Here is a 27,695-nt window from a genome sequence, read left to right as displayed (position 1 = left end):
TCGTGCCTGCCTGTGTCACTGGCAGGCAGCAGGATGGATTTTCGTGGAGAATCTGGCTGCCTGCTCATCAGCCACTTGGACCTGACCATATTTCATTCTCAGATGGTGAATGTCTAGAAAACTTCACTGTTCATAATCACAGTTAGCAAGAGGGGCATGCAGGAGCCAAGGGTTGCCTGATGTGCAATTCATTCGTAGTGTCACAGGCACCTTTTCCCTTCCAGAGTGTCATGTAAAATGCATCACCAGATAGAATACAATTCACATCCTTTTCTCAGTCTGCTCAAATTATGGAGCCATGGAGGTGGTGAAAACTTGAATGTTGACCTGCATAAAATAGACCAGTTCAGAGATTTTCATGGGAAATGGTTTTCTTTAACCAGAGTTACGGACAAAACCTTTTGCTACTATTTAGTACAAAGTCAGCTACTTCTCTTAAATAGAAAAGAGTTGAAAAAGATGGAAAATGTCAGATTTGCCTCTTCCCAGTGTTCCTTTTGTTATATATTCATGCGAGTGCCTCTGTGATGGTCTTTTCTGTGCCAGCTGCTGCAAGCATGTCCAGCGGGGTAGGCGTGGGGTTCAGAATCGGCGCAGAGTGACAGGGGTTCTAGAAACTGTGGGGACTTTTAGAGAGGATACTTAGGTAGAATGGACAAAGGGAAGAAAGTATTTGTAGACTTCTTTATCCTTTCCTTAGGGGTTATTATGCGTTGTCACATTGACTTTTGAGATATGCAAGGCAGAAACACAGGATTCCAAATCCAGAGAGCTTTGGACACAGATGTGCTGGACACAGATGGAGCTGAGACCAACCCCGTATGTGCTGGCCCAGGGCAATCGAGGAGCAGCAGGGAAAATCTGCCTGAGATCCGTGCAGTAGCCACGGGTCGAGTCATCTGCTACCAGTTGCACTTTGTCATCTGGTAGAAGCTACTTTGTGAATGAAATGAATAGAAATGGTCCTCTTTTTTGCCTAATAATTCTCTATATATTTCAGAAAAGTAGTTCCCAAGAACTCCATCACCTAAAATTATTTTGTTTTTCAGTGCCTTTCTTGTCATTTAAGTTATCATGTCAAGAAAAAAATATATTATTCTCTTTTTAAAAATATAGGATAGTAAATGCATTGTACCTGCCTTGGAAATATATCTAGCAAAATCTTTCATTTGTACAATGCTAACGCAGTACATTTTGAATTATTTCTGTAAGTGACCAATACAATCCATCCAGTTCATTTTGGAGTAAACACATCCCCTAGTTAATCTATTAGTTACACAGCAGATGAGATTCATGATCTATTAGGTAATATGCTTTACACACTGAAACAAATTTATGAAGCTGTAACTCTGAATTGTGTTCCTTTCTATGTCTTACATCTGCATATGATTAAAGTAATTCATATATCGACGAGGCAATAAGTCAATTAAGAATCTCCTTTAACAAGTTGATGCAGTGGGTAATTCCTTAACAGAGAATATCTATTGAGGCTTGGTTAAGCGTTTCACACTTAATTCTGAAAACAACCCTATGAGGAAAGTTCTCCTTGTGTTTGTGTTGTATACATATTTAAGAAGCGCCAGAGGGGACAGAGATTTTAAGAGGAGGAACCAGGTGTTGAACACAGGGGCTCCACCCCCAAGTCCAGCATCCCCAGCAACACAAGCTTACCCACTCCCTAAAACACAGCTTATGGAGAGGCATAACTCATCTTGGTTCACTTACTGGAGAGAACAGATGTTACACTACTTGGGTGAGGGTTCTTTCTTAAAATCTTCAAAAATGGTTTCCATGATAAAACTAAAATGATTTGGGCCTTTATGATGTATGGTTTCGTATTACTCAAAGGCACCTGCATGGATGCATATTAGAAATGCAGATTGTTTAAATGTCTTCCGGTGAAGGATATAGATCAGTGATGTAAAATATGTCTTCATAAGCCGATACTTTGAAATGTCCACGTTACAACTGAAAGTAAAATTTGTTTCCTTTTGTTAAGTCTCTAGTTTTGGACTCACAAACTTTGTATCTTCTAATAGCTTTTAAGCCAAGATTATTTAATTTATAATATAAATAGGGAATATTGAACAAGTTTATCTATTTCTCTTATTTTATAAACCAAAACCACTAAAATATAACAGTTAATGGTAAATTTAATAAAAATCATTTAATGAAAACCCTTTTAAATCGACTCTATAAATTAATTCTCAGAATTTATAACTTAGGTTTTCATAAATACTTGAACAAAGCATACTGTAGTACTGTATCTATAATGTAAAATAGTATATTAAATATACTGTTACATAATAGTACAATATGGCTACTCCTGTCTTAAATGGTGATTACATCTCATTGTGATTTTACCCATCATAAATTGAAAATATTGTAAGCCAAAAAAATGCATTTACTATACCTAAACTCCTGCATTAAACAATTTTAAGTTGGGTACCATTGATGCAATATATAGTAGTGCACACTGTGGTTTTCATTTGAGTCCCTGGTCCTGCCTTGTTTTAAGCACTAGCCCAGGAGACCAAAGATTGTCCATTTTGATTTGAACAACATAAATCTCTGAGTGGAATAGAAATAGATACCCAGGTCCCTACCTGATGTGAGGTCTTCCTTCTGTCACCAACCAATAGGTTAACAAAAAGCTGTTCCTGCCCCTTTTCTCCTGCCAGCTCCAAACATCCACCTCTCAGGGGCAGAGCAGGTGAGCAGTCACCCTATGGCCTGAATGCCCATGAGGCCATCTGTCAAGGCCCACTGTCCTCAAAGCATCTTTTCATAGTGTTCTTCTATGCAGATAGGCACCTGCCAATGGGAATTCTGTGGGAAATTGTTAATTTTTAACCCACCATATATCATCATTATAATTAAAACTTTGTGAAAACCATCATGAGCATAGCAACCTTGCTGTAATTAAATATACCAGGGCTTATTGATTGATGTTGCTGTCAGCTTGATACTAGCTAATTTATTATTAATGTAAATTATCCTGAGTCACATTCCAGCCTACATTCCTGAGAAACCATCTACATCAGGTTTAATATACCCTCTCTGTAAACAGCCTCACAGGACAGGCAGTGGGGTATAGGTTTGCTCAGCTTGGTTGATTAATTCACTTTTTTATTTCCTCCAGGGATGGGGTTCTCTTCCATGTTTCTTACTCTTTGTGGACTAGATAGATCACCAAAGGTCACGCCTAACCAGGAAAATAACTGTGAACCATTGACACAGGAGCCGTTGACTAAAGCCTGCCCTCTAGCAAAGCATCATTTAGTAAACACCTTGAAAACTCTCTCTTCGGGTCATTATGGAAATCCCTTCCAGTCCTTTCCAATTCTGGCAGCTCTGAGAAAGAATCATGCAGGAGACTGGTTCAATTTTGAGCCAGTTGAAGCTGCTTTTCCCCATATGTCTTTCAACATTAATTGTTTTTATTCAGTAATTTGTGTTAGTGTAAATAAGTCTGAATCACACAGGTGGTCCTACAAGAGAAGCAGACGCAACAATGCAATAGCACCATCAGAATGGACAGAATCCAAACCCCGCCAGCCCTAAATCCTAGCCAGGATGTGCAGAAACAAGAACTCATTCGTTGCTGATGGCATGCAGGGAGGGGCACAGACAGCTTGTTAGTTCCCTACAAAACTAAATGTACTCCATTGTAACATCCAGCAATCACATTTCTTTGTATTTTCTTTTAACAAAGTTGGAATTTATGTGCATACAAAAATCAACATGTAGATGCTGAAAGAGGCTTTATATGTAATTGCCAAAACTTGGAAGTAACCAAGATCCTTCAGTAGGTGCAGTAGTAAATAAACTGGTCCATCCAAACTGTGGAATATGCTAAAAAGAAATGAGGTTCAAGTCCTGGCTCCTCCACTTCCGATCCCTATCCCTGTTGACCTGGGAAAAGCAGCAAAGAAGGATCGAGGTGCTAGGTCCCCTGCCATCCACATGAGAGACCTGGATGAAGCTCCTGGCTTCAGCCTGGCCCAGCCCTGGCCATTGCAGCCATCTGGCGAGTGAACCAGTAGAGAAGATCTCTCCTTCTCTGAAAAACTGATTTTCAAATAAGTAAACAAACAAACAAAACAATGACGCTTAAGAAGAATGCATAGCACCAAGAATGAGCCCCCCTTGTAACTCTAGCCTGTGGAACCCTGTGGGCTCAAGGTGCTAATGATGTGTCAAGGTAGGTTAATCCACTGTAGCAGATGCACCAGGAGGGTGCAGAATGTTGATAGTGGGGCAGCTGTCTGTGCCTCTGGGGCTGGGGTACATGGGAGTTCTGTACTTTCTGTTGCGTTTTGCTGTGAACCCAAAACCGCTCTAAACACTAAAGTCTGCTGAAGAATAATTAAGAGGAGGACATTGTCCCATTCATCTGTTAAATATTTACTTTTACTAGTATGTTATTTTATTGTTACGTATAAATACTAGATGTATATTATCTTGCACTTGATTGGTTGAATACTACTAAATCTAGACTCTTTGAAGGTTCTACTCCTAGAGAATTCTGCATACAGATGATGAGGGAAGGAAGGTGATCTGCGGTGACAGTGTGGGGAGGACAGCCTGGGCTCAGCCCAGGAGTGGACGTCACAAGTGGGATAAATGGCACAAATGGGACGTTGGTCACTCGCTGCTCAGAGAAGAAACAGCGGTGCCATCTCAGTGATAGCAGGTCCCCTCCTGGCTTTTCGGACGGTTGTGCTTGGTCCGTGTTCGTCTGGAGACTTCAAGGGGTTCCAGGTTAGGTGCACACAACTAGAAGAGTTGGATGCAAGAAACTGGGGCGAGTGAGGAAGCCAGGGTGGAAGTGAAGGAGAGGGACTGAGCATCCGTTTCCCCTCCGGTCAGGAAGCACCAAGGACGCGGCGTCCCTTTTCATTTGTAGGGTTTGGCCTCAGAAAACGGAAGTGGGACTCACATTCTCAAGTAAAATTCAGCCCCAAGAAAACATCATCTTTTATTTAGTCTGGTGGCCCCCAAAGAAGAGCAGAAGGAAAAGATTATTGTCGTAGTTGTGTTTCTCTGAGTAGATCAAAATAGAACTTGAGAGCTCATTATAAATTTGACTTCAGAGCATCCATTAGGGTCATGTTGACAACATTGTGTTCTCATTATGCCATTAAAAATTTATACTGCATTCATTTAAAACTCATTTTTCCTGTTAATGAATTTGAATAATATTTTAATAGCTTAATTTATTTAGTCATGAGTGGGAAATATATTGTCATATTAGAAATATTCATTGTTTATCAGTATAGCTGAAATATGTAGATACGGAGAAAACATATAGATGGATATAGAAGTACTTCAGAAAATTTGTGGGAAATTAGAATTAAAATAAAAGTTACATTGGTGCAAGGATGATTTTGAGAGCCGTGCAGGTTTTCATAATATTCATTTTCCATGAATATTCCAGAGATTTCTGCTAGAAAGATAAACAGATGTGTGACACCATCTGCTTTTAATAAATAACTGACACATTCACTATAATTAGGCTTTTTATTGACTTCATCATTATCCGAAATATTGAACCTAGAAAATTTTAAAGTAATATAAGGGATTATAAATAATAAAATACCCACATACAAAAAATGGCATTCGTGGTTCATACAGATAGAATATCCCTTCTGAGACATCATCGAGTGGGTATGAACACCTAGTTCATGTCACTCACAGAGTGACACTAATGGTGTTTCTCTTGGGTTGGCTCCAAGCCTTGGGTAAAGCTGTCTCTGGCTCCGTTCTCATTTAATTGGCCCAACAATCCCCGAGCCCCCTCCCAGGTGCCATCCCCTCCCCCAGGCTGTGCAGAACATGAACACTCTGCTGGATGGCACTGTCCCCAAGTCCTCGCCTCTGCCCCTCCTGGCCCTGTTCCCGCAGAGCTGCATGCGTGCTGTCTAGGTTAGGTACCCGGGATCCATGAGTTCTGTGAGGATCTCAACTTTTTTTGCTCCCTTTTGTTGAGTGAAAATGATTCCTTGCACATCTTCTGAATTCTCAGAAACCCAGCCCGTGGGCAGGAAGCACGCCTTGTTCTGTGTGTAAGCTGGTGCCGGATGAGCTGCTGGGGCCCCAGGGATACATCCTTGGCTGTTTGCTAAAGGGTTTTTCTTTAAAGAGGGATATTGCTCAGCTTCAAAGAGCACAAATCTCAGAAACACTAACACTGACATGGCAAGTAATTAATTAATTAACTCTTCTCATTCATTCAGTAAATATTTAGTGAATGTCTACCATGTGCACCTGGGATGGCATAGGGATATGAGTGTCAGTGGACCACTGAGACACACACACCCTCTCAGGGTATGCATTTTAATAGAAGCAGAGAAACAATAGCAATAAAAGCAAGAAGAAAGTTAGAACATATCCAGTACTATGCAGATGCAGCTAAAATGAGAACACTGGACTGAGGTGTGGCATGGTTCCATCTGCGGTTTTAAGTGGGGTGGTGACACTTTCAAAGAAGTGAACATTGATGGAAGATTTGGGGAGTATAGCCCTGTGTCCCACCACGTCTATGGGATGAAGGAGTTGTCTGTGATAAGAAAATTAAGTACATAAGATAATCAATCCCAGGTTTGTTTTTGTTTGTTTGTTTTAAGAAGCTGTTGCTGAAGGAGTCATGCAATTTTCCCATATAAATGCAGAACAATCCTGATGGGGCTTCACTAATGATTACTCCATGGAGTAGTCTGTGTGTTAACAAGCCGCTTTATTTTGTTTCCAGTTTAAACTTTAAAATTGATTCCCAGATTGAAAGACAGCTAGGACAAGGTGCATCTGGAAACAAATGGCAAAAGTTTTGTTTTGTTTTGGTTTGGTTTTTTTGGCATTTACTGATAAAAGATTAAAATTTTCTTTGGGTAGAAAGAACACTACAATTTAATGTGGTTTTTGTTGTTATTTATCAAACACCTGAGTTAAGCATAGCCTGCCTTGGTCTGCACATGTCTGTCTGTCCTCATTGGGTGACTTATTTTCCTGGGCCCCCTCAGATAGAACTTCCTGTGTCACTTCTTCCAATTTCTCATGCAGCTTCTGGTTCCTTTAAATGTTTGGAATGTTTCTCCAGTAAGCATAATTTTAACATTTTCCTCATCTATTCTGTAGCTCTTTAAGGCAGTGGCTCAGTTTAATAAGTCTAATCTGTTTCTTGCCTTGAGTCTCTGGCATATTTTTATAGAGAGAAACGTTGAAGGCACCCATTATGAAGTTAAAATCACCTTTCCAAAATCCTGTACCTTGAAACAAACACATTTGAATTTTTATTGGTAGGAAATTAAAGCAAGTACAGGCAATAAAATCCAAGGAGAACACTTGTTTTTCTTTTCCCTGCGTGTGCCTTAATTCAGTTCAGTACAATTAATTGCCATAGATACTGCATGGGATAAACATGTCGTAGTCTGACGAGGGAAACCTTACTCTGGAAAGCAAAAGTTGTGTCCTTGGCTCTTTCAGATACGGAGACAAGGAGGCATCCAGCTGCTGGTGGACCTGTTGGATCACCGGATGACCGAAGTCCATCGTAGCGCCTGCGGAGCTTTGCGGAACTTGGTGTATGGGAAGGCCAACGATGACAACAAAATCGCCCTGAAGAACTGCGGTGGCATCCCAGCACTGGTGAGGTTGCTCCGCAAGACCACCGACCTGGAGATCCGGGAGCTGGTCACAGGTGGGAGCCCCTGTTAGATGACTGTCATTCTTATCTGCAGGTGAACTGTACATTACTAGTGCGGTTGCAGCTTGTGCTACTGCAATGTTTCCAGACTTCTCAGTGTGCCACTAACATACGTGTTTTTGAATGGGCTAACAGGTAAATAAAATGTCAGAAGTAACCCGCAAATATTGATCATATTAAATAATTAGAATCCAATAAAGGCATTCCTCACTAAAATTCCATGATCATATTTCAGTCTCTATCAGTTGATTTAGGAGTAGCTCAGCGGGGTGGTCATGAAAATAAGTCAAATAACAATTTATAAAAGGACACAGTGTGTGAGTTATTGGCCTGAGGGACATGGTATGGTTTATAGTGTGGTTAATAGCAGAGAACCTATCTTACTTAGCAGTTAATTTCTTGAATAAAACATTTATGCCTAATAAAAGTCCCAGTTTGTATCCTTACATATTAAGGAATTTTTCAGAAGTGAACAAGAGAGAAAGCCTTTCTAAGATCATAGTACTTTTGGATTTAATAAGTGGGAGTAATTATGGTACCCAGCCCATGGGAGTTTGAAGAATGAGGACGTGCAAGTTATTCAGCACATGACTTTCATGGAATATGTGTAGACAAAGTATGCATTAGCTTTTAGCTGTCGTCCTTAATTTTTAAGTGTGGTGTGACTTGTTGGAGTGTTAGTGACATGGATGGCCTTCAATATGGGATTTCAGAGTATGATAATGCTTTCTCTTCCTATTATACTCAGTGCTGTGGTAGGTGGTATTTCCTTTCTGGGTCATTAGAGTACCTTTATATGCAAGTATTTGGCTAATGGATTGCAACATTGACTCTCCAAAAAAAATTGTTTTAATTATTCATGACTCTACTGACCTTCTTCGGGCTCAGCTCTAAGATCTCCTTGTAACAGTGCTCATAAAGTATATGTGAATTTGTGTGCTTGAATACATTACTCAAGCTAGAAACTCATCAATATTTGTTCAGTCCTGAGCCAAGGCTCTCAGGTCAGTTATATTCACCTACATTTATACATTGCTGTCGCATCTCACTCTCACTCTTTGCTAAATAAAAACCAGACTCGATTGTTTTTTCCTTCAATAAGTGGGGAACTGTCTTTGTGGAAAACAGTTGTTAAGGCTTACAGTTTTATTAACATTAACAGTAAATTAACATAGGGTTCCATGGGCCAGGCAAGGCAAAATTGTTATTATCCACATTACGATGCCTAGGATAATTTTGGGGTGAGTTCCGTGAGGGGGAGTTTTCCCTGCCATTATGTCTGTGGATACCCGTACCCTTGTGGCCTATATCTATGTTAGAATTGTCCAAGAGAGAAAGGATGGTGTGCATGGGATGGCAACATGATGTTTCTGGGCATTAAAACCTCGCCGGTGCATGAATGAAGCCAACAAAGCTGAAGGCCAGCCGTACACCTTCTGCACGCACCATATGCATCTATTTCGTGCTGTGAACATGTGGACTGCACTAAAATCTGGGCTTGTTCCACCACAAAGCCCTTGCATCGATGCCAAGGACCCTGAGCCCCATGCAGAAGGTGGATGCGCTGGCTTAACAGGAGCGCAGTGGCCCTGCACTCGTGTGCGTGTCCTGTGCTGCCGCTGACATTTGCTGCGGCTGTAACAGAACTCAGATCTGCTATTCCATGGCCTTCGGGGTTGATTATGATAGATCCTGGGGGTCTCCAATTGTACATCTGGGCAACGTAAAAAATTTCTATGAGCCCCATTAGGAAACATCAGAGGCAAATAACCTCTTCCTACTGTCGAGCTTCCTTTCCTGCTGACGCTTGGGCTGTAGGAAGGATGCTGGTTCTTGGTGGACAGACGGCACCTTCGCCTCTTGTTCTGCACCTTCTCAGAAGAAGGCAGATTTGCCCCAATGTCATGATCCATTGCCTTTTCCATCAGCACGTGCTGGTGGCCAAGACCCTTTCCGTCTCCCCTCTTAGAAGAAATGCCGTCTTCTGTGCTAACAGCCAGACTGATAAAGAGTGACAAAGGTTGCTGCTTCACTGGGGCACTCCAGAGGCAGGGTCTTCCTGTGCCTGGCTGAATTTCATGCAGGAATTTTACCTCCCTCAAAGAAATCCATGCTGTTGACCCATTTTCCCAAGCTGGGGCTCTGGGTTTCTGAAGAGCAGACACTGTTAACAGCAAACCTCTTGGTTAGGCTGCCACCCTAGAGCGGGAATTCGGAGATGAGAAGGCTCCAGTGTGGAAGGAATTGCTGTTGGGAGCCAGTCCCAGTGAGCACACCCTCTATAGCCCTGCAGTGGCTGAATCTTAGGGTACATGGAGACCAGCAGGACTCCGCTGACTTCTGTTTAGGCTTCACATCAGTGGAGGCAAGCCAGCCCACACTGACTGTGCTGCCTGAGGCAACATGGCTGGCCCTGAGAGAGGCCAGCACAGCCATATTTGCCGTCAGCACCGGCCGGGGCCACGCGTCACAGCGGGCAGTGGAAGCTTGGCTCTTGGCTGCACAGAGCATTGGGAGTCTGTATTTTAGTACAGCTAACCCAGTTTCATCTCAAGACTGGTAACTCCTCCATATCTCTCATCTTTTATTTCCATTCCACTGCTCTGCCTCTGAGACTCTTGTCCCTTTCCATCTCTGGTGGACTCTACAGGAAGCCTTCCTTCCTGGGTGAATCCGGATGCTCCATTCATTCCTCAGTCATTCATTTATCAGATTTCTAGGGGTGTCAGATACTAAGCCTTGGACATCTTGGACCACACAGGCACATCACGTGGCTGCTTTCACACTAATGCCTGGTACTGTGGTCCGGCCCTGCTCTGAATGGTCAGCATCTGGCAGTACGGTAGCCAAGTACATAAAGACACACCCCTGACCCACGTGTCTGTGTGGGAGAGACCCACTACATGAAAGCAGGGGAGTCGATGGCTCTGAAGGGTAGAATAGAGTGTGGGAAGAAGAAGGCTCCCTTCACTTCTGTTGTTGTAAGTAGCTCTGCCAATCCCTTTTGGAATTGGGGTAGATCCTGTGAATGAATTTCAGTGAATCAGGTCTAACAAGGATGCTTGTATTTCCTTTGTATTTCTTTTTTTTTTTTTTTTGATAGGCAGAGTGGACAGTGAGAGAAAGAGAGACAGAGAGACAGAGAGAAAGGTCTTCCCCTTGCCGTTGGTTCACCCTCCAATGGCCATCGCGGCTGGCATGCTGCAGCCGGCGCACTGCGCTGATCCGATGGCAGGAGCCAGGTGCTTCTCCTGGTCTCCCATGGGGTGCAGGGCCCAAGCACTTGGGCCATCCTGCACTGTACTCCCTGGCCACAGCAGAGAGCTGGCCTGGAAGAGGGGCAACCGGGACAGAATCCGGTGCCCCGACCGGGACTAGAACCTGGTGTGCTGGCGCCGCAGGCAGAGGATTAGCCTATTGAGCTGCAGCGCTGGCCTCCTTTGTATTTCTCTGGTGGACCCAATACAGTAGTCAGCAGGGAGTAGCGATGGAGTGCATTCCAGGATCCCCATGGAAGCAGGGAGATTCTGACTGCTTCTCTACCCTGTCTCTCAACTCGGGCCTAAGAATAGATGTGCTGAAAAAAACATTACAAGGGGTAAGTCCCCCTTGAATTCCTCCCTAGTTACTTATAAACCAGGATGTGTTGCAAGAAAAAATATTCTTAAGAGCAATTTCAGTGATATTTTTTAAAAAAAATAAAGCCTGGTTCATTAACTAGATTTTAGATTCGACCCAGCCGTGTATCCAGAAGGTGTTAAGAGTTCCAAATGATAAATAATGGAACACGAAATGAAAGGACCAATTGCACAGAGCCTTACATTATTTATAGAATATCGCTTGGCAAAGTGTTTGAACAATGATAAAATGTTAAAATTGAGGTATTTACATGCATTTACATTCAACACATAAACATGCATGCTGAAAAAAACAGCTGCCTGTTTGTGCCGTTATCTATTCACAGCAGAATTTGTTTGCCACTGTCTGTGAGGCTTGGCAATAAATAATTTTCTTCCTATGCAATAATTACTATGAGATGATGATCAGAATTTTATTTAAATCCAGTTGAACCTATTACTTGAAATGCTCCTAAGAAAATAAACTTTGATTAGAGATGCTGCGTGTCCGTTGGGCTTGACTAATATAATTTCTCTCTCTCTAAATATGGAAATCATCGACCTAAATTTTGAAATGCCCAACTAAAGATTTCAGGATGCTTTGCAAATCATAATAAAACAGTTTTTATTAAACCATAAAACTTAATAAATCAGTTTTATTTCTGTTGAAAGCAAGTGTCCTTGAGAAATCTACTTTCACATGAGTGCAGTGGTATTCTTCCAACTTAAGCTTTGCAAACACAATGGGTTCCCTTTTAAGTAAGGACACCAGCGCCCAGTTCAGCCTGGGCCGTGGCTCAGTCTCAGTAACCTTGGCTTCTCTCCGTAGATCTCACTCCCAGAATCTTCTGCCTCTGGCACAGGTTTGGGTGCTGTTCGCTAGACCCACTGCACAGGTGTCCTAGACTAGAACTTTGTTTCTATGGAGCAGGCAGTTAACCCTGTGGTTAAGACATCTACATATCTACAGACACATCTTAGTACCCAGGTTCAGTTCCCAGCTGCAGCTTCTGAGTCCAGCTTCTTGCCCAGGTAGACTGTGAGGCAGACCTGATGGCTCACGTGATTGGTTTCCTACATCCATATGGGAGGCTTGGATTGAGTTCCCAACTTCTAGCTTTGGCCCCAACCGTTGCAGACAATGGGAGAGTAAACTAATGGATGGGAACATAGTCTCTCTCTCTCTCTTTCTCTTTCTCTTTCTCTTTCTTCCTCTTCTTTCTTTTTATCCCCTCCCCCCAATCTCTCTGTCTGCCTCTCAAATAAATAAATCTTATTTTTCCACAGTAAAAAGCATGCCCTCCTAGGTCCTATGTCCTCTGTTCTCTTGCTTTACTCTCATACATTTCTAGACAGGGGGACTTAAGGGAGGGACTCTGAAAATGTCAAAAGGGTTGATGTTTACTAGATATGGAATCCTGGGTAGAGAATTATTTTTTTCTTGAATATTTTTCTACAACTTAATATTATTCTTGATATTATAAAATGATGTTTCAAAGTGTGTGCCTTTTTTGAACTTCATTGTTGGTGAATATTCACAATTTAAGGAATCACAACCATTTTCCACAAGAGAAAAGTATGTTTGTGGTTTTTTTTTTTTTTGAAATAATTCCACCACTTTTTTTTTTTTTTTACTCTGTCACCTCTTTCTGGAATTAGTCAGGTTTTGAGCCTCTTTGATTACTCCTCCCTGTTATATTTTCTTGCACCATCTGGAGCCCCTCATTCTTTATGATATAATTTCTGCAGCATCTAACATTTAGTTTTCCCATATTATCTATGAGAGTTTGTCAGGTGGTTGCATGTTCAAAGGGATATTATCTCTTTCTTTTTTTAATCTAAGAACTCTTCTTTGTGTTATTTCTATAACCTCTATTTTTGTTTTGTGAGTTTAAATGATTCATGAATTTCTTTAAATGTATTATTTAGAACTAAAGTTTGTGTTTTCTCTGTAGTATGAATTCCTTACTTTTCTCTGGTGTCAGGCTTTCCAGTTTATTTTACATATTTATTTGAGAGGATGACACAGAGAGAGCGACAGAGTAATTCCATCCACTGTTTCACAGCACTAAATGCCTGCAACAGCCTGTGTTAGGGCAACGCCCAAGCCAGGACCTGGTCACTTAATGCAAGTGTCCCCTGTGAGTGGCAGGAACCCAAACTCCAGCCATCACTGCTGCTCGGCTGGGTCTGCAGTAGCAGGAAGCTGGAATCAGGAGCCAAAGGTGGGAATTGAACCCAGGCACTCACATATGAGATGGAAACATCTTAACTACTCTGCTAAAATGCCCGCTCCAAGTTTTTCTGTTTTTCTCATGATTTTTCAGGCTAATTTGAAATGCGTGGGGATCCTGAATGTTCTGCTTATTTAAGGATGGGAGAAATGAAGGGTTTCCTGAGCCCTGTGCACACCAGTGAAGCTTGTTCACTGTGGCGAGGATGAGCTATCAGGAAGGGGAGTCCTGTCTGGTTCTTCCTGGAGGGCTCTTCTCCAGGGTTCAGATGATGGTGGTAACCTTTAAGTTTTCCCCAGTGCATCGGTCTTGCTGCAGATTCTGCTGGCTAGTTTGTTTCGCCCACTGGTCTGGCCTGAGGCAAAGGGCTGGCACTTTGCATACAGTCCAGTGGGTGTCCTGAGTAGCTAGGTGGGAGCGGGGAATGCGGGTTGGGGAGTTGTTTCCTTTCTGCCACTTCTAGTCTTCCCTTCTTACTGTTACACTCCATGTGCCTGCCGGTTCAGAGTGAGAATCTTTGCTAGAATTGCACCTGCACCTTCAGCCAGCTCTCCCAAGCCCCCTGTGTGTATGTCCGAGGCTGAACTACCCATGCCTCCAGCTGCACCACTCAGCTCACCACCATCTGTTTGTAGGTTGCAGGAATGTGATGAAATCTCTCATCTGCTGACTTCCTCCCTCCATTCTTGTCCCTCGTAAATATCTTCTGCCCTGCGTGAGATCTGAACAGTTTGATAGATAAAATGTAAATATCACTAAACATGATCTCTTTTGCTGATAGAAGCCACACTGGAGGCATTGCTTTTAGATCTGTCAGCCAAGTGAGCTAATCCAAGAGAAGTCTGCGTGGAACATTAATTAGACACCCTGCATGGAGCAGACATTGGAACAGAGCGGAACATCCCTCAACTAACCTCCCCCAGCCTGTTTTCTTCTTACCCTGCATGCTGTGATGACCCAGGAATAGGTCTCCTCACCCCAGAGCAGGAGCTAAGCTATGGTCAAGATGCTCCTTCTCAGGCTGGTGCTGTGGTGCAGCGAGTCAGGCCACTGTGTGCCGTGTCAGCATCCCACATCAGAGGGCCAGTTTAAGTCCCGGCTGCTCCACTTCTGATTCTCCTCCCGGCTAATGTGCCTGGGAAGGCAACAGAAAATGGCCAAGTTCTTGGGCACCTGCCACCCACGTGAAAGACTTAGATGGAGTTTCTGGCTTTGGTCTGGCCAGTCTTGACCATCACAGCCATTTGGGGAGTAAACCAGTAGATGGAAGGTTTCTTTCTCTCTCTCTCTCTCTCTCTCTCTCTCTGTTTCTCCTTCCCTCCCTCCCTCCCTCCTTCCCTCCCTCCTTCCCTCCTTCCTTCCCTCTCTCTCACTTTCATTCTCACTCTCACTCTCATTGTCACTTTACTTTTCAAATAAAATAAATACTTTTTTTAAAAAAAATGCTTGGAAAATAAAAAAATAGTCCCCATCTTCATGGGACTTCTGGGAGGCACCCTCTGGGTTGTACATCACACCTAGAGGCCCTGAAATGAATCAGAACAGCAAATCATTTTAACCAAATTCAAGGTCACTAAGTTCTCAAAATTTCAAATTAAATCCCAATTTTATTTCTTATCCCAAATGATATCCAACACAGCCAATCAGCAGCTCCACAGTAACATTAAACAACATCGCAAAGATAAAAACGAATAGAGACATTCCAATAATGAAATGCCAGCAAGGTGCAGCTGCCCTGAATGTTAATATAAGCCCCACCAAATATCAAATTCCCAAGGAGAAATTAAAAATCAAAGTTCAAATCCGCTTTCATGTTGAAGTCCAAAGGCATTACAGTTCAAAGGCATTACAGTCACAAAGTCAATCTCTCTTGCCATTGTGTGTTAACGTTCAAAGTGCACCATTCTAAAGTTAAGGAAAATGAAAAGCACCCTCCCTGGTTTTCTTCTGCACAGCCTGGGCCCATGGGGTTTTCGTGCCCCATGGGGACTGGCCACTGCCCGTGCTCCGCACACTGGAATGGCCACATGCTTTCCGGTCCTCAGAGGATGTCCATTTCTCTGTTTCACTGTCGGCTCTCTTCTCACGGGTCAGTGAACGCTGGCCCCTGTCCATCCAGTCTGGAAGAGCCATTGTGAAAGGTGTTATCGGCAGGCCCAGTCCTTGCAGGGGCTGTGGCAGCGACTCAGTGAGTCTTGGTCACCGATTACTGCTGTAACAAATCATAGATTTAGCATCCTAAAGCAATGGGGACGTTTTGTCTTACCATTCTGCGACTTAGAACTCTGGCATGGTTCTCGCTAACATCAAGGCAATGTCAGCACTCTGTTCCCTTCCAGAGACTCTGAGGGACAGTCCACTTATCTGCCTTTTCCAGTTTCTAGAACCTAACCACATTCCTTAGCTTCCACTATCTTCACAGCCAACCTGCATGTGTGACAGTCACCTCATGGTCACGTTTCCCCCTGAGCACTTCCAGAAAGGATGTTCTGTGTTGAAGGTCCCATGTGATTGGACGGCTACCACCTGGTTCATCCAGGATCCTCTCTCATCTCAAGATCCTGAACTTTGTCCCACCTGCACAGTCCTTTTTGCAGTGTAAGGGAACAGAGACACAGGTTCTGGGATGTGGAATGCCAGGTGTATCAGCCGTGGATGGAGCAGGAAGGAAGACACTCTTGTGGGTGATACGGAAAATAGGTTTATTATCAGGATTAGACCCAGCGCTTGGTGGGAGCTGGTAAATCAGCCTTGGGAATGCCTGTGTGTGCAGCGATGGGCCTGAACTTGACATGGGTCAGCAGGCAGCAGTCGGGAAGAAGATCTGGACATGGAGTAGAGGAGGGCGGAGCCTGCTGGCACCCGTGAGGACAGAGTGTAGCCCGCCTCTGCCTCTCACTGCTTGCACAGCAGATGCATCAGTGATTGCACAAAAGCTGGCACCCTGTGCCACCAAGCTCCACCTGCGCCCGGCCAGAGCAGGGAAGCTGAAAGACGATGATGCAGTGAAAGTCAGCTGAGCTATGGCCCTGACTTCTGCCCCACCCCAGACTGTGACACAGCAACCAGTGACAGTGCACACACTGCAGCACGCCTGGTGCCCTCCGCTCTGGCCAACAGAGCTCACGGCTGCTGCTTCACCTGTGCCCGCTGAACTCCCTGCAGACTTCTCCGTGGACAGCCATCACTGGAGTCAACGGGGAAAGGAAATTCTGAGAGGCATGGTTCCGGGTCAGCCAGGGTAGCAGTACAAACCCTCCTGCCCACCTCTGGGCTCTCCTGTGCACCCTGAAGAAGGCTGCGTGCTGGCTGGTGATGCCACCACTGTCTCAGTGGATCAGAGCCACGCCTCAAGCCTGTGTCACGCCAGCTCTCCCTCTGCTTTTCACTGGGGCACCCATTGGCTCTCCGCCTATCCCTGCTCAATGCAATACAGAGCTGCAGCTGCTCCTGATGGGGCTGAAGTGTGTGCACCGGGAACACAGATCACTGGTTGATGCCCTTGGGTCCCTATTTGTGCTTGTATGCATTCCAGGTGGGGCCCTGTAAGTTTTAGGGTCTCTGTTACAACTACTCACTTCACAGACAATACATCAACAAATGACCCTGGCTAAGTACCGTAGTTTCTCTGTTTATAAGAGCAGGTGGCTGACCCTCAGGCTATAATTTGTGCCATGCTTCATTGCACCTCCTCTTTCACAACCAGATTCTGGCAAAATAAGGAGGCCACAGGATGAATTCATTACTGCTAGGGGTCAGGTTGAAGGTCAGGCTCTAGGCCCATTCCTTACATGGGTTTGCTCACACAGACCCCAGGATTGGGTAGACTTACCCACCATGCACAGGCAGCAGTTGAGTCAGGGCTACAACCCCTGCTCTACAGCCCTCAGGCCCCTTATTCAGCAGAGCAAGAAGGACGGAGATGGGCGAAGCCAGTTGTGCCCACTTATGCCTGCAGTAAGTTCCTCCACCTCCCAGGGCAACGGTAGGGAGCTGGGGCGACTTTTGTTGACTAGCTGTACTCCGTTCAGTGGAGAGAAGCATCCTGCCTGGGAAGAAACGTTCCCCACTAACCCACTGCTGTTAATTCCAATGGATCACTGAGCAGGAGAGGAAAGAAGAGTGCTTGATGTGCCTCTCAACTGCAAGTCGCATTCTCCATAGAGACATGACCTGGTCTCGTCTCAGCGTTTTGACCATGTTAGGATTATCTCTCTGCAGCAGCCAGCCCAGTTACACCTGCAGAGGGCAAAAAATCGTGCAACTCTCAGAGCTATTATAATTCCTAATCCCCTCCCTAGTCACATAGGGGAATCCACACTGTTGACTCCTGTCCTCTCCACCCTCTGTCCTACAGAAAGAAGCAGCTCTGTGCTCTGTAGACTGTGGGTATAACTCATATTAATTAAACAAATGGTTCGTTGTTGAGTGCCTGCTGCATGGATGGGAGGTGTAGGTGCTTTGGATGCAATGAGTGAAGACCCAGATGCCTTCCATCCTAGGATATAGCTTTCTTCTTAATGACCAAGACCCTGGAGCCTGTTTGGGAGCAAGCTGGGGGAAGAAGAAAATAATGAACTCCGTTGAGAGGAGTCTTGGTATTTCAGTTGCAAAGGCATGAGCTATATCAAGTGTAACTGGAATTCACATTCCATTAAGAGACCACTATAGAGTGTTACAAGCTAAAAACTCAGAGACCTGCCTCATGGAGCTTGTGTTGTGCTGGACAACAACACAGACAATAAAATGAGACTGATACATCTGTGAATTCAGGAAGTGGCAAGTGCTGTGAAGAAGAATCTAGCAAGCCAAGGAGATTAGAAAGTGATAACGATTTATTACTTAGAATGAAGCTCAGCATCAAGAAACAAAAAGCCGCGTGCAGTGGTCTGTTACACTTGATGGGTGTTTCTCCATCAACAGTGGAAGGCTGGAGGTGACTGTTCTAGGGTCAGTACCCACCCAAAATTGTGGGCCAGCTTCCTGTTGAATTTTTTTTTAATATTTATTGATTTATTTGAAAGGCAGAATTACAGAGAGGCAGAGGCAGAAAGAGAGAGGTCTTCCATCCGTGGGTTCACTCCCCACATGGCCACAATGGCCAGAGCTGGGCTGATCCAAAGCCAGGAGCTAGGAGCTTCCTCCAGGTCTCCCATGTGGGTACAAGGGACCAAGGACTTGGGCCATCTTCTACTGCTTTCCCAGGCCATAGCAGAGAGCTGGATCAGAAGTGGAGAAGCCGGGTCTCAAACCAGCACCCATATGGGATGCCAGTATTGCAGGTTGCAGCTTTACCTGCTGCTTCACACCACTGGCCCCTTCCTGTTGAATTTTAAGAAATGTACCAGAAGGAACTGTCATGCTAATAAGGAGACCACAGTGAATAATTCCCAAAGCAGTGACTCCCTGAGCAGGGGAAACAGGTATCTTTAATTTTAAGGGAACAGGAGGCTATAACAGAGGAAGTTCTTATCATCATATATAGAGGTGAGTTCAAGTCCACACAGGTGCAGTTCAAAACATGCTCCATCCTAGGTTTTCTGTTATGGTAATAAGGCTTCCGCTCCTCCTGGGGTGGAGATTTGAGGATTAAAATGAGTGAAGGGTGACATTTGGATACTTGAGGACCCATCTGTGTGGGCACTGCTCTCTCAGTAGGGTCGGATATGACTGTTTTCTAAGAATCAAGATGGGAACATAGTGCCTGCTGAGCAAGACCTTTCAATAGAACATGTTTGCAAAGGGGTTGTACCCGCTTATGATGTGGTGTGATGAGTCTGTTGACGTTTATGTACTTTATTAACTGTACACAGAGTAAAATGCTATGGGTATTGCTAGAAGTGACAAAGAAACATTCCTGAGGCCCAGCACTTACTGTGCTGCGAGCCTGAATGTTACTACCCCCAGGTCTCCTGGCAGACCCTTGAAGTAAGATTCAAGGGGCTCACTTAGAACTCCAGCTGGTCTGTGGCACTTCCCTATTCCAACACCTGTCTGTTTTAAACGAATTATTTTCTAGTCTCCCGAGTTGTAAGAGTTCTTTGGAGGCACTTGATTTAAAAATTATATGCTTTTGGACTCCAGATTTCTAGGATAATATCCTAAGAACAGAGACATCGAGCAAGACCCTCTGGCCAACAATTACAGTAGGCTGCTGTGTGGGGAAGCGAGTAGTTGCGGCAGCACAGATGTGTTGTAAGAGATGCCAGAATAATTTTCTGCTAATAGTAGCAAATTATCCAATGAAAATATGACTCATTTATCATTTTTGCAAATTACAATGGATCTGAGGTTAACTCATATCCCAATGAGTCTGCTCAAGTTACAGAAAAAAATGAAATAAGGTCTAATGAGGATCACAGAAATTGCCTATCCCAGCTCTCCCAATGCCAGCTGGCAGGAAGCAGTTGATACTAATGGTACCATCTGGGGCGGGGCTGGGCACTCTTCTGGTCCTCTGCTTTCCCGCGAAATCTCTTGGCGTCTCATCAAATCCCGCTGGGTGACACTCAGAGCACATTGCGTGAGCACCATCCACGGTGCATCCTGCCTGGGGGACATGTTGGATGTCCCTGAAGCATCCGAGGCTGCCCTCGTCTTCCACCTCCATGGTCATTGGTGCCGATGACATGAGGCCTATGTGCACTTGTCCACAGCTAAGTGTCAGAGGATGCCAAAACTGTACAAAGATTCAAGGGCAAGTGGTGCCAGGCATTTTCCAGGTTTGTTTATTTTCCAGGATTGGAATGTGCAGTGCGTTTCTACTTGTTAGGTCTGACAATGCATAACTGATTTGCGGCTCCACTTTACGACTCGTGAGTTACAAGTTAATTAGAAACACTTTTCCCTAATTGTATTTGAGAGTTTGCTCTATTTGCTCTACAATTATCACAAAAATTACATTAACCAGTGTTAACGAACGCAGCAGAGAAATCCCTACTGGATTCTGTGGGAGAGGAGCAGATGAGAGAATGCCTGCATCCCTGGCCAACACCTGGCTTCCTTTCCAACAGATGTTTTTATTTGCTATTCCTAATGAAGTAGCCAGAATAAACTTCTTCCTAGTTGTCCCGGAGAGGACGGAACTCAAGCTGGCAGAGGAGAGGTTCGGTTTTGCATTTGCCAATCTGTTTCCACTTAGTCACTCACTCTTCCAGTGCCATCACCGCAGTTGTGGGCCATCAACGGAGAGTCCTCCCACGGGAATGCCCAAAAGAGGATTCTCTGAGAAACCTTTCTTGGCATAGGAATCTGCTTCATAAGAGACCTGCAAGGAAACGATGCTTAGCAGCTGGTCCTCCTGTCTGCCTTTCCTCTTTGCTTTGTTCTCAAAGACATCTGAGCAACACTGCAGTGGGTGATGTAAACAGGAGGCAGAGGGGCCTGCACTGTGGCATACGAGGCTAAGGTGCTGTGGTGCAGCAGGCTGTGCACCCACCTATGGTGCCAGCATCCACTATGGGCAACAGTCCGTGTTCCAGCTGCCCCTCCTCAGATCCAGCTCTCTGCTAATGGCCTGGGAAAGCAGTAGTGAATGGCCCGAGTGCTTGGGCCCCTGTACCCACGTGGGAGACCCAGAAGAAGCTCCTGGCTCCAGGCTTCAGATTGGCCCAGCCTGCTATTGCAGCCACCTGGGGAGTGAACCAGTGGATGGAAGACCTTTCTCTCTCTCTCTCCCTCTCTGACAATAACTCTACCTCTCAAATAAACAGATTTTTAAAAATCTTTCAAAAAAGTGCAGAAATGATCTCTGTCCTCAGGGAGTAGTCATTTGAGTAGGAGAGAAGTATAGTGCAGTAGGCTGGGTTCTCAGAGAGTCAAAGCCAACAGAATATGGATGAGGGAATTTCTTAGGAAATTGGTTGCCCTGGTCACAGAAGTTGAAGAGTTTTATGAAAGCCATTTGCAAGCTGGAGAACCAGAGAAGCTGGGAGTGATGACTTGATCCAGGAAACCCAAATCCTCAGAACCAGGAAGGTGAAGATGATGGCCTGTGCACCTCTAGAGGGCTGCTGGTGCAAGTCCCAGTGTGCAGGCACTGCCGATCCTGGAGTCTCAGCTGCAGGGGCAGCAGCTGGAAGAAACACACCTGGCTCAGGGCGGAAGTCCCAGAGGCAGCGACAGAGAGCTCTCTCCCTTCTGCTTTCTGGTTCTGCCAAGGCTGCATCCAATTGGATCTTCTCTGGAAACACCCACAGACACACCCAGAGTAGTAATTCACAGCAGTTTTATAAGGGGAACACCGAGTAAGGGCCAGGGGAACCACAGGAGGAAAAGGAATCTTCACCTGAGAAGATCAGAAAACCTCAGGGAGACAGCGAGATTTGAAATGTGTTTTAAAGATGGACAGGGGTTTGGCTTCCAGGTAATAGTAGCAGAGACAAGACAGGAGTCAAGAAAGTTGTGGGTATAAACGCCCCATAACACTTTTTTCCCCTAGAATTGCATGGGTGAATGTGTGCATTTTGGCACACGTTCTCTGAGACACACACAGACTCCCACCACCACACACCTGTGGCACATCCACTGCCACCATTCAGCTCGCTTCACATGCTTGGGTCTCCTCTGTCCAGCCATGGTTGCCGTTTGTTCTGTTTTGTTTATTATTTACCAATAGTTATTATTTTTTTCAGAAGTTTATGTATTTATTTGAAAGATAGGAGAGAGAGAGAGATCGAGAGAAAGAGAGATCTTCCATCTGCTAGTTCACTCCCCAAATAGACAACATGGGTGCAGGTGCCCTTGCACTTGGGCCATCTTTCATTGCTTTCCCAGGCACATTAGCAGAGAGCTGGATAGGAAGTGGAGCAGCTGGGATGCAAAACAGGCACCCCATGGGATATTGGTGTCTCAGGTGATGGCTTAACCCACTACGCCACAGTTTTGGCTCCAGGATTTCATTCTTTTTTATGGTTGAGTGGTATTCCAAGATGCATATGTATCTTATTTGCTTTTTGCAATCATCACTTGCAGGCCATCTAGGTTGATTCAGTATCTTTGCTGCTGTGAGTTGGGCTGCAATAAACATTGAGATGCAGGTGTCTCTCTGTATGCTGACTTCATTTCACTTGCATATATTCCCAGAAGTAAGATAGCTAGGTCATATGGTAGATCCATTTTTAGTTCAGTGGAGTTTTTTAAAAATATTTATTTATTTATTTGAAAGGCAGAGTATCAGAGAGAAAGAAGGAGACACACACACACACACACAGAGAGAGAGAGAGAGAGAGAGAGCGCTCTTCCATCTGCTTGTTCACTCTCCAGATGGCTGCAACACCCAGGACAAGGCCAGACCAAAGCCAGCTGGAACCCAGAACTCCATCTGAGTCTTCCACATGGGTGGCAGGGGCCAAGTACTGGGCCATCTTCCACTGCTTTCCCAGGTGCAATAGCAGGGGGCTGGATCAGAAGTGAGGCAGACAAGACTCGAATCAGCACTCACGTGAGATGCCAGTAGCATGGCCAGCAGCTGACCAGCTGCGTCACATCGCTGGCCCCCAGTTTGAGAATTCTCCATACTGTTTTCCATTGTTGCTGTACTAATTTACATTCCCACAAGCAGTGTAGTAGGGTTCCCTTTTCTCTGTGCTGTTGCCAGTGTTTGCCATTTTTCCACTGATAATGGTCATTCTCACTGGAGTGAGACAGTAACTTGTGGTTTTTATTTGCATTTTCTCCATGGCCAGTGATACTGAGCAGTTTTTTTCATGTGTTGGTTGGCCTTTTTGTATTTCTCTCTTTGAAAAATGTCTATTCATATCCTTTACTCGTTTTGTAACTGGATTATTTGGTTTGTTGCTGAATTTCTTGAGCTTCTTACATATTCTGAATATTAATCCTGTATCAGATGCATAGTTTGCTAATATTTTCTGTCATTCTGGAAGTTGTCTCTTCTCTACATTGATTGTTTCTTTTGCTATGCAAAGGCTTCTAGAAGTTTGATGTAGTCCAATTTGTCTATTTTTGCTTTTATTGCTTGTGCTTTTTGGACTTTTGTCCAAAAAATTACTGCCTATGCCAGTGTCTTGGAGTGTTTATCCTACATTGTCCACTAGTACTTGCACAGTTTCAGATGTTACACATAGATGTCTGATCCATCTTGAGTTGATTTTTGTATAAGCGAGTGTCTTATGTCACATTTCTGCCTGTAGAAATCCAGTTTCTCCAACACCATTTGTTGAAGAGACTGTCCTTTCTCCAGGGAGTGTTTTTAGCATAGTTGTTAAATCCAAGTTGATTCTGGAGGCATGGATTGATTTTTAGGATTTCTGTTCTGTTCTGTTTGTCTATTTTTATGTCATTACCGTGCTATTTTGGTTATAATATCCCTTGTAGTATCTGTGAAATCTGATATTGTGGTGCTTCTGATTTGGCATTGTTTTTATTTTTTCATGATTGCTCAGGCTATGTAAGCAGGCTCTTTTGTGTTTCTGCATGAGATTTGGATTGTTTTGTCTAATTCTGTGAAAAATATCTTTGGTACTTTCTTAGGGATTGTACTGAATCCGTAAATTGCTTTGGGCAGTATGGGCATTTTAATAATATTAATTCTTCTGATTCAAGAACAAGGAAGGTTTTCTTCGTTTTTTGTGTCTTTTTCAATTTCTTTCATTAGTGCTTTGTAATTTTCATTGTAAAGGTCTTCACATCCTTTGTTAAATCAGCCCAAGGTATTTAATTTTTTTTAGCTATTGTGAATGAAATTGCTCTCATGTGTTGTTTCTCAGATGGTCTTTGTTGTTGTATAAAAATGCTACTGATTTTTGTGTGTTGATTTTGTATCCTGTAACTTTGCTGAATCATTTATCGGGTCTAGTGGTTTCTTGGTAGAGTCTGATTCCCCAAATATGGCAGCATGTTACAGGGATAATTTGACTTCCCCCTTTATGCTTGTATACCTTTTATTTCTTTCTCTTACCTTATGGCTCTGGATAAAACTTCCAGAACTATACTGAATCAGTGGCAGAAGTAGACATCCTTATCTGGTTCTGGATGGTAGTGGGAGTCCTTCCAGCTCTTCCCCCTCAAGTTTCCCTTCTATTCTAACCCTGTTCTGAGTGCCTTCTATCTTGGAAGGAAAAGTGAGGATGCTTCTTTACTGGTCTCTAAATAACTTTATTTACTTCACACAGGTATTGCCAGGGTGCCTCCCAGAGTCAGCAATGTCTGCTGAGATGGGAGGAGGGGGGACACATATGCAGTGAATTCACAGTGGTGAATAAGGGCTAACCTACTGTCCAAATGACAGTCAAAAGTTTGGAAATTTTTTCCACTAACTTCAAAGTCATGGACGCTTGCAACATAAAATTATTCCATACTTTAAGTGCAACATTCCCTAACAAACACAGTTAGTACTTAGAATAATGACTCATATTAGTTAAAGAACTACTTGCTGTACGTTTTGTTTGATTTTCCTGTATGTTGGATTTTAAGGGGGGGGGGGTAGACTTTAATTCATGAGACTAGTGTAAGTGGCAAACCTTCTTGATTCATAAATACAGTTCCCCAAGTTTGTGCAGTCACTTAATTAAAAGCAAACAAGATGCGCATACTCTCTAATCTGGTTCCCAAATGTATTGAACAGCCTGATTCTGCATTCACAAATATCCATGGTGAAAAAGCCTACTTCCATTCCTCACATTTTGTCATGAGTTTTTTTTAGGCTTAAATGAATTCTCTTCCATCCTTTATTCAAAATTCTCCCTCCTCTGCAGTTGGTAAGAGGCAATCATGAACTTGGAAATCGAAGGCTGAGAAAGACTCATTACAAAGCATTCAGAAAACATTTTCATTAATAAAAAGAGGCCTTGGACATTGCCTGTATTGGTTTTTGTTTTGCTTCAGTTCTTTGTTTGCTATTTAAGTATTTGTTATAGTCTCTATGTAGCAGATGCTTAATTTTATACTGGTTCTGAGAATGCTCAGGGCAATGAAAGGAAAGAATCTAAAAGAGGGAGATGGGGAGAGAAGGAAATAACACAAAGCAAAATACAGTGGCTTTTCTTCGGCAGTGGAGCCTCAGCTACGGGGTACCTTTCTGTGATAGCTGGGGGGTATAGACACACGGGCCCTCTCTGCCCCCGACCCTGAGGCTCCCTGAGGTGTGTATTTATGTTCACACGCCTAGTCACGGCCATCCCTCGTTCAGGATGTGTGGATGGGACAGCATCAGGGGGCTCCAGGAGACCTCCCCTAAAGCACTGGTACATGTACAAGACATAGAAATCTGTGTTTAATACACAGAGCTGATAACAAGATAAACATGGATCATTTAGGCTTCTCAAGTGGTTTATCAACTTAATAATTTCTGCAAAACTGCCCTTGCTATTAACTTAGTTAGCAGAGTGTGTAAACACAGATGTGAAATGTTATTGTCATGTATCAACTTCCCATTGAGCATGGCTAAGGGTTTATAGCTTGAATCTAATGAAAATGTGATGGAAAAGGAAGAAATGTTCATTGATCTCAGAATTGGAACTTTCCCCAAAGCAAGCACCAATCTGATTAGAGAAGCCATGTAACCCATCAGTGCAAAGCCAGGGTACTCTGCAGTCTGCCATCAACATCCACATGCCGGGGTCTTGTTGAAAGTCTCTCTACCTCCAGGGAGTCCCTGCACTGTCTCTAGGTAGCTTCACCATTAGGGCTGCAGTGTAATATACCACTGTCTGAGTTACCATGGAAACAGCTATATCTATGCAAATTACTTTTTAAAAAATCATTAGGTCACAAAAAGTCTGCCCAACATAGATTTGCAAGGACTCTAGCCCATCGCTACCCTGGGCATTGTTTCTCTGCTTTAGCTGTCCCTGGTTTCTCTTACTGTATCTGTTCTACACTAAGAAAATATGGTATTGCCAGTCCTTGGGGAAGATCACCAGAATTGCTGAGGGCAGGCAGTTGAGGGCAATCACCTGTATTAGGGATTTTGAGAGCATCCATGGGTTGTGAAAGAATAATCTACATAGACTTGAATAGAGGAGGAGAGAGATGGAAGGCAAATATACTTAAAACACCAACTGTCTCCCTTCCATCCTTCTCATGCACAAAATAAGTTACAGACTTGCCCACATAGGCAGGCACACAGAGGTGAGCACACACTCAGGTGTGCACATGCGGGCAGACACACACACAAAGGGATGCCCGCACAGACCCCACGCCCGTGTGCATGTACAAGTGCATCACACACACTGCACACATCATGCTGGGAGCCTCTGGGCTTCTCTCCCATTCACAGCCCTCTCACACCACTTGCTGCTGCCCCGGTTGCTCTTCTCTGCCCAACACAGCTGTGCACTGGAAGGGTGGCTGTGCCAGCTTCTTGTGCATGTCTCTTCCACGCGAGGGCCCTTGCAGGGGCTCCACAGTGCTCCTGGAGAGCATGTGGTTCCCCTGGATATGGCGCGTGCTGGTCTGCTGCTTGTCACCGTCTCACCTGCTGCCCCCTGGGTCAAGTGCTCCCACAGATGTCTGCCCCAAGCCCCAGAAAGCTACAGCTACAAGGTGGCATGTGGCCCAGAGAGAAAGAATGGCCTACTGCCCTTTGCATTACTATTTGTACCAGAATCCCTGTAGAGTGCTGCTTAGGCCTCAGGCACTACAGAAATAGCTTCTTCCATCTTAGCCTCTTTCCCTGAGGTCAGGGATGGATTCAAGCAATGGCCACCACTGTGGTCCCTGAGTCCACACTCCCTGTTCTCCACATGGGTCCCCGTGTGCCCAGGCTTGACTGCATCCTGGAACCTCCTGGCGCACAGATGAGAGGGCGCTGTCCAGCGGGAATGTTCAGCAGGGACCTGCAGAGCAGACAGATGCATGGCTCGGGTACATCCCTGTGCTGTGTGATGCTTTCTGAGAATCCCCAACTTATGTCATCATAGGTGCTTGCATTTCCATTTGGCTCTCGAAAGAACCACCTGCCATGTGCAGTGTTTGCCAGGAGGTAGCACGACCTAGAGAGCATCACTCAGGCAAGCCCTTGTGCAAAGCTGGAAACAGGACCCGGATCCCCAGCCCCGGAAGGCTAGGTGAGGTCTCTATGTTCCCTACAGCCTGCCTCGAGGTCCAGGGACATGAACAGAGTGGCCGCCTCCTTGCAGACTCTGGGATTCTGCTCTACGGGAGGCATACAGGGACAAC

The 27,695-nt window shown here is 44.4% G+C and overlaps 1 protein-coding gene across 2 annotated transcripts in view; it reads left to right on the top strand.

Moving 5' to 3' along the window:
* The window catches only part of CTNND2 (catenin delta 2), a 441,886-nt gene that overhangs the window by 207,713 nt on the left and 206,478 nt on the right, over positions 1-27,695 (top strand). For both annotated transcript variants that reach the window (XM_062211762.1, XM_062211763.1), the window contains one exon: positions 7,486-7,699. In XM_062211762.1, the coding sequence (XP_062067746.1) occupies positions 7,486-7,699 (214 nt within the window). The remainder of the gene's footprint in view (positions 1-7,485; positions 7,700-27,695) is intronic.

The sequence above is a fragment of the Lepus europaeus genome, chromosome 15 (genome assembly GCF_033115175.1).
Source record: "Lepus europaeus isolate LE1 chromosome 15, mLepTim1.pri, whole genome shotgun sequence".
NCBI classification, from domain to species: Eukaryota; Metazoa; Chordata; class Mammalia; order Lagomorpha; family Leporidae; genus Lepus; species Lepus europaeus.
The sequence above is the reverse complement of the archived record's forward strand: the minus strand, read 5'-3'. Positions and strand labels throughout refer to the sequence as shown.